The sequence below is a fragment of the Oncorhynchus gorbuscha genome, unplaced genomic scaffold, assembly GCF_021184085.1.
Source record: "Oncorhynchus gorbuscha isolate QuinsamMale2020 ecotype Even-year unplaced genomic scaffold, OgorEven_v1.0 Un_scaffold_3702, whole genome shotgun sequence".
NCBI lineage: Eukaryota > Metazoa > Chordata > Actinopteri > Salmoniformes > Salmonidae > Oncorhynchus > Oncorhynchus gorbuscha.
In genome coordinates this window covers 1,274-12,500 of record NW_025747883.1, presented here as the reverse complement: position 1 = coordinate 12,500, position 11,227 = coordinate 1,274, and the positions used below count along the sequence as shown (strand labels likewise).

Here is an 11,227-nt window from a genome sequence, read left to right as displayed (position 1 = left end):
ATATTAGTCCTGTATGGACCCTTTGCCTGTTTGATCGGAGGGCCGGAACTTATAGCTGGGTTAGAGTCCCGCTCCTTGAATGCGGCAGCTCTACCCTTTAGCTCAGTGCGGATGTTGCCTGTAATCCATGTCTTCCGGTTGGGGTACGTACGGTCAATATGGGGACGACGTCATCGATGCTCTTACTGATGAATCCAGTGGCTGATGTGGTGTATTCTACTACTCTACTCTACTCTACTCTACTCTGCTCTGCTCTACTCTACTCTACTCTACCCTACCCTACTCTACTCTGCTCTGCTCTACTCTGCTCTGCTCTGCTCTACTCTACTCTACTCTACTCTGCTCTGCTCTACTCTACTCTACTCTACTCTACTCTACTCTACTCTACTCTACCCTACCCTACTCTACTCTGCTCTACTCTACTCTACTCTGCTCTACTCTACTCTACCCTACCCTACTCTGCTCTACTCTACTCTACTCTGCTCTGCTCTACTCTACTCTACTCTACTCTGCTCTGCTCTACTCTACTCTACTCTACCCTACCCTACTCTAATCTACTCTATTCTACTCTACTCTACTCTACTCTACTCTACTCTACTCTACTCTACTCTACTCTACTCTGCTCTATTCCAGTCTCTGTAATCCATGGCTTCTGGTTGGGGTATGTACGTCCAGCCACTTTGGAGTCAACGTCATTGATGCACTTATTGATGACTGATGTGTTGTACTCCTCAATGCCATCGGAAGAATCCCAGAACATATTCCAGTCTTTGCAAAACAGTCCTGTAGCTTAGCATCTGCGTCATCTGGCGACTTCCGCATTTAGCATTTAGGTACTTCCTGCTTTAGTTTTTGCTTGTAAGCAGGAATCATGAGGATAGAGTTATGGTCAGATTTGCCAAATGGAGGGTGAGGGAAAGCTTTGTACGCATCTCTGTGTGTTGAGTAAAGGTGGTCCAGTTTCCCCCCCCTCTGGTTGCACATTTAACATGCTGGTAGAAATGAGGTAAAACAGATTTTAATTTGCCTGCATTAAAGTCCCCGGCCACTAGGAGCGCCACCTCTGGGTGAGCATTTTCTTGTTTGCGTATGGCCTTTATACAGCTCATTGAGTGCGGACTTAGTACCAGCATCGGTCTGTGGTGGTATATTGACAGCTAGGAATAATATAGATGAGAACTCACTTGTTAAATTGTGTGTTCTACAACTCATCATGAGGTACTCTGAGGTATACCTGCCGTTCGGTCCTGCCGATAAATAGAAAAACCAGATAAATGTTTTTTAAAAAACATTTCCTTGCTCAGCTACGACTCCAAGAAAACATAAGATATGACAGTTTTTCAGGTCCTGTTGATAGGATAGTCTCGAACGGAGCAGTTTGTTCTCCAGTGATTTGGTGCCTCGGCAATAGAACGAAGGGTAGATGCGGTTCACTTATTCGCCGACGTACTTTCGTCAGGGTGCCCGCACGTCTTACACCATCTCTTCCTTTTCCCGAGTCTTTGGGATTAGGGCCTGGTCCGGGATGTGCAGAATGTCCTGTGCCCCTTTCTGGTAGAAGTTGAAATCTTAATCAGAATGGAGGTTAGGGATTATTGCCGTTCTGATGTCCAGAAGCTTTTTTCGGTCATAGGAAATGGAGGAAACATTATATTTAAAAACAATGTGAGATCAGCGGGACACCCCCCCGCCACCACCTAAAGTAGAAGAATTTATCAGGAGCCCGTAAAGCGGCAGCTATCCACCCTAGTTCCTATAGTATACTTATTTTGACCAGGGCCCATAGGCCTTTAATAGGGTGCCATTTTGGAAGTAGGCAATGTAATGTAATTGGTGACAGAAAATGTCTGTGAAGTCTAGCCCCATGCAGTAACAATGATATACAGAGTGAAACATCAAGGTGATTTTCAGCACAACACAGAGATATAGTACGTTCACCTATCAGACCGATATCCTGAGGCGAAACCATCTTACTGTTTTAATGAAGGCAATCAGGTTCCTGTGGTTTCTAACTGTTATTGGTTGAGCTGAAACTATCTTGCTGTTTTAATGAAGACAATCAGGATCCTGTGGTTTCTAACTGTTATTGGTTGAGCTGTTCTATTGCCTTGATAAATAGTGCTAGCAAAGATCTTTTGTAACTAACCCAAAATAAACCACAGCCTGTCTTTTCCAACAGGAGCAAATGAATCAGAACAGAACAAGCAAGGAGGTGGGAAGAGCCAAGCCCTGAGCCATTTGCATATTTACATTAGGGAACGCCTACTCTGTGAAGTACGGGTGTGCAATAATTCAATTTTGCCCTTGCACTCCTTCAAAAACAACGCATTTTTTAAAACATAACCAAAGGCCAAAGTCTACAGAACGTTGTCCACTCTGTTTGTAACAGATTCTAGTTTTGAGAACAGAAAACAGTATGGAGATCAAATGTTTCATGAGAAAATGAACAGAATATCGGCAGAAATCCATCTCGCTCCATCTTCTCCCACTGCCAGTCAATAGGCTTCCTCTCATCACCATATTTGGTAGTGAGAGGAAACGCCAACCGGATGCTTCACATTTTTACATCCGGGTGAAATATCTGGCTCGTTGTTCTATCTGTGGCGCTAGGAGCAAATTACTAGATTGCAATATTAGATACTTTAGAATGACACTCTGCAGGGGCCCTAGAGGCTGGTATATGGGTGATTTAGACACAGGGAGTTGGTGAGATGAGATTAGATTGTACTTTATTCATCCTTAAGGGTTGTGTGAAAATACTCGTAACACAAACGATCACGATCGACTGATTGTCTTCATTCTAAACGTGAACATTATATTGAACATTATATTGTATATTATCTTTGTCGTTGTCCTCTGGCTGCCTTGACTGTCCTGTCTCCATTCTAAACGTGTATATATTATCTTTGTCGTTGTCCTCTGGCTGCCTTGACTGTCCTGTCTCCATTCTAAACGTGTATATATTATCTTTGTCGTTGTCCTCTGACTGTCCTGTCTCCATTCTAAACGTGTATATATTATCTTTGTCGTTGTCCTCTGACTGTCCTGTCTCCATTCTAAACGTGTATATATTATCTTTGTCGTTGTCCTCTGACTGTCCTGTCTCCATTCTAAACGTGTATATATTATCTTTGTCGTTGTCCTCTGACTGTCCTGTCTCCATTCTAAACGTGTATATATTATCTTTGTCGTTGTCCCTGGCTGACTTGACGTCCTGTCTCCATTCTAAACGTTGTCCTCTGACTGTCCTGTCTCCATTCTAAACGTGTATATATTATCATTTTGTCGTTGTCCTCTGACTGTCCTGTCTCCATTCTAAACGTGTATATATTATCTTTGTCGTTGTCCTCTGACTGTCCTGTCTCCATTCTTCCAGATTTGGAGCAGCCTTTCCTCAGGAGAAACGGAGGAAGCAACGGGGACCTGGAGACCATCTTCATATCAAGATCCTCCACTCACGTCACAGTACCTTGTCTAGTCACTGTGCCCGACCTCAACGTCACACTTTATCTGGTTGGTACCTTCACTACTCTGTTGTACTCTGCTATGTCCTACAATACTATGCTCTACTCTACTCTACTCTACTATACTCTACTCTACTCTACTGTTCTATTCTATTCTACACTACTCTACTCTACTCTACTCTACTCTACTCTACTCTACTGTTCTATTCTACTCTACTCTACTCTACACTACTCTACTCTATTATATTCTACTCTACTCTACTGTTCTATTCTATTCTATTATACACTACTCTACTGCTCTATTCTATTCTACTCTACTCTACTCTCCCTACTGTAGTCTACTCTACTCTATTCTATTCTACTCTACTCTACTCTATTCTATTCTACTCTACTCGACTCTACTATGCTCTGCTCTCAATTCTATTATATTCTACTCTATTCTACTCTACTCTATTCTACTCTACCCCACCTTACTCTACCCTACTCTATTCTACCCTACTCTGCTCTACCTGCTCTAGTATATTCTACTCTACTCTGCTCTATTCTATTCCATTATACTCTACTCTATTCTATTCTACTCTACTCTGTTCTACTCTGTTCTACCTCTACCCTACTCTACCCTACTCTACTCTGTTCTACACCACTCTACTCTGTTCTACTCTACTCTACTCTACTCTGCTCTACTCTACTCAACTCTGCTCTACTCAACTCTACTCTACTCTGCTCTACTCTACTCTGCTCTACTCTACTCTACTCTGCTCTATTCTATTCTACTCTACCCTACTCTGTTCTACTCTACTCTACCCTACTCTGTTCTACTCTACTCTACTCTACTCTGCTCTATTCTACTCTATTCTACTCTGCTCTTCTCTACTCTATTCTACTCTGCTCTGTTCTATTCTATTCTATTCTACTCTTCTCTATTCTACTCTATTCTGCTCTCCTTCTCTACTCTCACTTTTCACCAATCTCCATCTATTCTCTTTATTTTCACAATAATCATCCTCTCTTTATCCATTAACCCACACATTCCTCTCTCTCCCCTCATTCCCCTCTCTTCTCATTCCTCTCTCCTCGTCCCCTCTCCTCTCATCCCTCTCTCCTCCCCTCATTCCCCTTTCTTCTCATTCCTCTCTCCTCCCCTCATTCCCCCTCTCTTCTCATTCTCTCTCCTCGTCCCCCTCTCCTCTCATCCCTCTCCTCCCTCATTCCCCTTTCTTCTCATTCCTCTCTCCTCCCTCATTCCCTCTCTTCTCATTCCTCTCTCCTCGTCCCCTCTCCTCTCATTCCTCTCTCCTCCCCTCATTCCCCTCTCTTCTCATTCCTCTCTCCTCGTCCCCCTCTCCTCTCATTCCTCTCTCCTCCCCTCATTCCCTCTCCTCTCATTCCTCTCTCCTCATTCCCCTCTCTTCTCATTCCTCTCTCCTCATCCCCTCTCCTCTCATTCCTCTCTCCTCCCCTCATTCCCCTCTCCTCTCATCCCTCTCTCCTCCCTCATTCCCTCTCCTCTCATCCCTCTCTCCCAGTGGGAGACGATACCTATGCTCCTGGAGGATGAGGGGATGGGTGGGACAGTAAAAGAGGCTGGTCCATCCCTAGACAAACCTTAGACTCCAGACCTTTCCTCATTGGGATTTACTGCGAAGCTACACGACAAGGGAGACACTACCGCTCTACTCTCTACCTGGTGCAGTCCACAGGTAACTACATAGTATACACTACCTAGTACACAGCCAGCCTGCATGAAAAATATAACCTCTCCACCCTCAGGTTACCAGAATTCACACTACTGACAACACTCTACCTAGTATACACTACCTAATACACAGCCAGCCTGCATGAAAAATATAACCTCTCCACCCTCAGGTTACCAGAATTCACACTACTGACTACACTCTACCTAGTATACACTACTAGCACAACTAGAGCCCTGAGTAATCATGAAAGATGACCATACTGCATGTCTCATACTGCATGTCTCTATATCATTAGAGGTGGCCATACTACATGTCTCTATATCATTAGAGGTGGCCATATTACATGTCTCTATATCATTAGAGATGGCCATACTGCATGTCTCTATATATCATTAGAGATGGCCATACTACATGTCTCTATATCATTAGAGGTGGCCATACTGCATGTCTCTATATATCATTAGAGATGGCCATACTACATGTCTCTATATCATTAGAGATGGCCATACTGCATGTCTCTATATCATTAGAGGTGGCCATACTACATGTCTCTATATCACTAGCTAGCTCCCACCCAGTACAGATACAGTATCATCCTCATACTGACGCTAGCTGGCTCCCACCCAGTACAGATACACTATCATCTTCATACAGACTAGCTAGCTCCCACCCAGTACAGATACACTATCATCTTCATACAGACGCTAGCTAGCTGGCTCCCACCCAGTACAGATACAGACTATAGCTCCCACCCAGTACAGATACACTATCATCTTCATACAGACGCTAGCTAGCTAGCTCCCACCAGTACAGCTGACGCTAGCTGGCTCCCACCCAGTACAGATACACTATCATCTTCATACAGACGCTAGCTAGCTAGCTCCCACCCAGTACAGATACACTATCATCTTCATACAGACGCTAGCTAGCTAGCTCCCACCCAGTACAGATACACTATCATTTTCATACAGACGCTAGCTAGCCACCCAGTACAGATACACTATCATCTTCATACAGACGCTAGCTAGCTAGCTCCCACCCAGTACAGATACACTATCATCTTCATACAGACGCGCTAGCTGGCTCCCACCCAGTACAGATACACTATCATCTTCATACAGACGCTAGCTAGCTAGCTCCCACCCAGTACAGATACACTATCATCTTCATACAGACGCTAGCTAGCTGGCTCCCACCCAGTACAGATACACTATCATCTTCATACAGACGCTAGCTAGCTAGCTCCCACCCAGTACAGATACACTATCATCTTCATACAGACGCTAGCTAGCTGGCTCCCACCCAGTACAGATACACTATCATCCTCATACAGACGCTAGCTGGCTCCCACCCAGTACAGATACACTATCATCTTTATACAGACGCTAGCTAGCTAGCTCCCACCCAGTACAGATACACTATCATCTTTATACAGACGCTAGCTAGCTAGCTCCCACCCAGTACAGATACACTATCATCTTCATACAGACGCTAGCTAGCTGGCTCCCACCCAGTACAGATACACTATCATCTTCATACAGACGTTAGCTAGCTAGCTCCCACCCAGTACAGATACACTATCATCTTTATACAGACGCTAGCTAGCTAGCTCCCACCCAGTACAGATACACTATCATCTTTATACAGACGCTAGCTAGCTAGCTCCCACCAGTACAGATACACTATCATCTTTATACAGACGCTAGCTAGCTAGCTCCCACCCAGTACAGATACACTATCATCTTCATACAGACGCTAGCTAGCTGGCTCCCACCCAGTACAGATACACTATCATCCTCATACAGACGCTAGCTGGCTCCCACCCAGTACAGATACACTATCATCTTTATACAGACGCTAGCTAGCTAGCTCCCACCCAGTACAGATACACTATCATCTTTATACAGACGCTAGCTAGCTAGCTCCCACCCAGTACAGATACACTATCATCTTCATACAGACGCTAGCTAGCTGGCTCCCACCCAGTACAGATACACTATCATCTTCATACAGACGTTAGCTAGCTAGCTCCCACCCAGTACAGATACACTATCATCTTTATACAGACGCTAGCTAGCTAGCTCCCACCCAGTACAGATACACTATCATCTTTATACAGACGCTAGCTAGCTAGCTCCCACCCAGTACAGATACACTATCATCTTCATACAGACGCTAGCTAGCTGGCTCCCACCCAGTACAGATACACTATCATCCTCATACAGACGCTAGCTGGCTCCCACCCAGTACAGATACACTATCATCTTTATACAGACGCTAGCTAGCTAGCTCCCACCCAGTACAGATACACTATCATCTTTATACAGACGCTAGCTGGCTCCCACCCAGTACAGATACACTATCATCTTTATACAGACGCTAGCTAGCTCCCACCCAGTACAGATACAGTATCATCTTTATACATCTTCCCACATAGTTTTTAAGATTCCACATGTTTTCCCAATAAGAGCAGAGAGCCACAAATTGAGTTTCACAATTAGAGAGATGTTGGTCGAGCACTGATACTCTTAACGTTTTCCTAAAGACAGGGGAAAGGACTGGATTAATTCAGTTTGGTTTCCCCTATCAAGTCCTCACAGATTAGGTGATGACAGTTTGGTTTCCCCTATCAAGTCCTCACAGATTAGGTGATGACAGTTTGGTTTCCCCTATCAAGTCCTCACAGATTAGGTGATGACAGTTTGGTTTCCCCTATCAAGTCCTCACAGATTAGGTGATGACAGTTTGGTTTCCCCTATCAAGTCCTCACAGATTAGGTGATGACAGTTTGGTTTCCCCTATCAAGTCCTCACAGATTAGGTGATGACAGTTTGGTTTCCCCTATCAAGTCCTCACAGATTAGGTGATGACAGTTTGGTTTCCCCTATCAAGTCCTCACAGATTAGGTGATGACAGTTTGGTTTCCCCTATCAAGTCCTCACAGATTAGGTGATGACAGTCTGGTTTCCCCTATCAAGTCCTCACAGATTAGGTGACGACAGTTTGAAAGGTGGGCATTTAAACAGATTAGATCAGCCTCGAGTCGACAGAGCTAGCCCACTCCAGCCAAATACAATGGCTGTGCCTTTAGATTTGTTCAAATGCTTAGTTCAACCACTGTTCCTTACTTAGTTGAATTAATCACTGGTCTCTAATATCTGGATAGGTGTAAAACTATGCAACTTTCACTGACCCAATGTTGGTAGATAGGTCAATTTCTTCAAGTGACTACTTCAAGGAGGAGAGAGAAATGAAGGATGTGAGTTAAAAGTAATGGAACGGTGCCAGAGGCCCAGGGACATGGTGTGGTCCAAAGAGACTCAACTGCTCTGGTCCAGCCAAAGAGACTCAACTGCTCTGGTCCAGCCAAAGAGACTCAACTGCTCTGGTCCAGCCAAAGAGACTCAACTGCTCTGGTCCAGCCAAAGAGACTCAACTTCTCTGGTCCAGCCAAAGAGACTCAACTTCTCTGGTCCAGCCAAAGAGACTCAACTTCTCTGGTCCAGCCAAAGAGACTCAACTGCTCTGGTCCAGCCAAAGAGACTCAACTTCTCTGGTCCAGCCAAAGAGACTCAACTTCTCTGGTCCAGCCAAAGAGACTCAACTTCTCTGGTCCAGCCAAAGAGACTCAACTTCTCTGGTCCAGCCAAAGAGACTCAACTGCTCTGGTCCAGCCAAAGAGACTCAACTGCTCTGGTCCAGCCAAAGAGACTCAACTGCTCTGGTCCAGCCAAAGAGACTCAACTTCTCTGGTCCAGCCAAAGAGACTCAACTGCTCTGGTCCAGCCAAAGAGACTCAACTGCTCTGGTCCAGCCAAAGAGACTCAACTGCTCTGGTCCAGCCAAAGAGACTCAACTTCTCTGGTCCAGCCAAAGAGACTCAACTTCTCTGGTCCAGCCAAAGAGACTCAACTTCTCTGGTCCACCCAAAGAGACTCAACTGCTCTGGTCCAGCCAAGAGACTCAACTTCTCTGGTCCAGCCAAAGAGACTCAACTGCTCTGGTCCAGCCAAAGAGACTCAACTTCTCTGGTCCAGCCAAAGAGACTCAACTTCTCTGGGCCAGCTCTGTTTGTCATACACCGCAATGACAATGTCGCATTAACCTCTCACCACCCCCCCCCTCCCGACAGGAAGTCAGGTTTACGACTTCAAGCTCTATCCAGAGGACTCAGTGGAGCTGTTCGTGGAGGAAGCACTGACGCTCAACTGTACCGCCACAGTGGAGTTTAACACCCTGGTCGAGTTCCAGTGGTCCTATCCTGGAAAACAGGTACGGTAGTAAAAATGTAAAAAGAGAAAGTAGTTTGCACACTTTACGTAGATCCAGGTAAATGATGAGGGGAAAACGCACCTAGAGATCGGTATCGCTGCAGCTCGGATTAAGCTCACTGAATTATGTTCTATGTTATATGGTCCTATTTCATGTAGCTAAGAGTAACCTGGGTTAATAGATGGAGATCGGTATCACTGCAGCTCGGATTAAGCTCACTGAATTATGTTCTATGTTATATGGTCCTATTTCATGTAGCTAAGAGTAACCTGGGTTAATAGATGGAAATAGAAGGTCTTGTTTTACAGTTCTGTCCCTCTTATTTCTCTTTCTCCCTCTCTCTCTCTCCCACCTCTAGATGAACAGTACAGTGGGCATAGTGCACAAGCGTAATTCTCTCTCTCGGTTCACGGAGGCCGTCAGCATCCTGACCATCCAAAGCGTCAACGTCACCGACACCGGCACTTACACCTGCTCTGCCATCAGCGTGGACAAAAAAATGGATCTGGAAACACAAGTCATCGTGTATGGTAAGAACTATGTTTGAAACCCGGGCCATTTGTGCGCCACAAGACTGCGATAGCCTGCTGAGCTAAAGCCTAGGTAATAAAATACCTTTCCTAAGTCGTCCTGTCTCTGGCAAGGTTTCTTATTATGCAAGTATGCTTCAACAAACCTCCTCTTTAACCTCCTATGTTTATGTGTGTGTGTGTGTGTGTGTGTGTGTGTGTGTGTGTGTGTGTGTGTGTGTGTGTGTGTGTGTGTGTGTGTGTGTGTGTGTGTGTGTGTGTGTGTGTGTGTGTGTGTGTGTGTGTGTGTGTGTGTGTGTGTGTGTGTGTGTGTGTGTGTGTGTGTCCTGTTGCAGAGAAACCATTCATCAGCCTAGACTACATGAGCGGCCCGGTCGTCGAGGCAACATCAGGACAGAAGTCTTTTAAACTGTTAGTCAAGGTGTCGGCATACCCCAGACCTGACATACAGTGGTAAGACCATCTGGCATCAAATCAAATCAAATTTATTTATATAGCCCTTCGTACATCAGCTGATATCTCAAAGTGCTGTACAGAAACCCAGACTAAAACCCCAAACAGCAAGCAATGCAGGTGTAGAAGCACGGTGGCTAGGAAAAACTCCTAGAAAGGCATGGTTAACTATCTGCCATGGAACATTAACTATCTGCCATGGAACATTAACTATCTGATATGGAACATTAACTATCTAGAACATTAACTATCTGATATGGAACATTAACTATCTAGAACATTAACTATCTGATATGGAACATTAACTATCTAGAACATTAACTATCTGATATGGAACATTAACTATCTAGAACATTAACTATCTGATATGGAACATTAACTATCTGGAACATTAACTATCTGATATGGAACATTAACTATCTGGAACATTAACTATCTGGAACATTAACTATCTGATATGGAACATTAACTATCTGGAACATTAACTATCTGATATGGAACATTAACTATCTGGAACATTAACTATCTGATATGGAACATTAACTATCTGATATGGAACATTAACTATCTGGAACATTAACTATCTGGAACATTAACTATCTGATATGGAACATTAACTATCTGATATGGAACATTAACTATCTGGAACATTAACTATCTGATATGGAACATTAACTATCTGATATGGAACATTAACTATCTGCCATGGAACATTAACTATCTGGAACATTAACTATCTGATATGGAACATTACCTATCTGATATGGAACATTAACTATCTGACATGGAACATTAACTATCTGGAACATTA

At 44.3% G+C, this 11,227-nt stretch overlaps 1 protein-coding gene and 1 long non-coding RNA gene across 2 annotated transcripts in view; both read left to right on the top strand.

Annotated features, from left to right (window-relative positions):
- LOC124028059 overlaps positions 1-5,036 on the top strand; it is a 21,384-nt gene extending 16,348 nt beyond the window's left edge. The window contains exons 2-3 of the long non-coding RNA XR_006837546.1: positions 3,377-3,513; positions 4,991-5,036. This is a non-coding gene — a long non-coding RNA (uncharacterized LOC124028059). The remainder of the gene's footprint in view (positions 1-3,376; positions 3,514-4,990) is intronic.
- Positions 5,037-10,416, top strand: LOC124028060 (vascular endothelial growth factor receptor 3-like; the record flags this gene model as incomplete). Its single annotated transcript, XM_046340225.1, has 4 exons — positions 5,037-5,164; positions 9,294-9,433; positions 9,792-9,963; positions 10,299-10,416. Coding segments are annotated over exons 3-4 (290 nt in total), but the record flags the coding sequence as incomplete, so codon positions are not given.
- Positions 10,417-11,227: the final 811 nt, after the last annotated feature.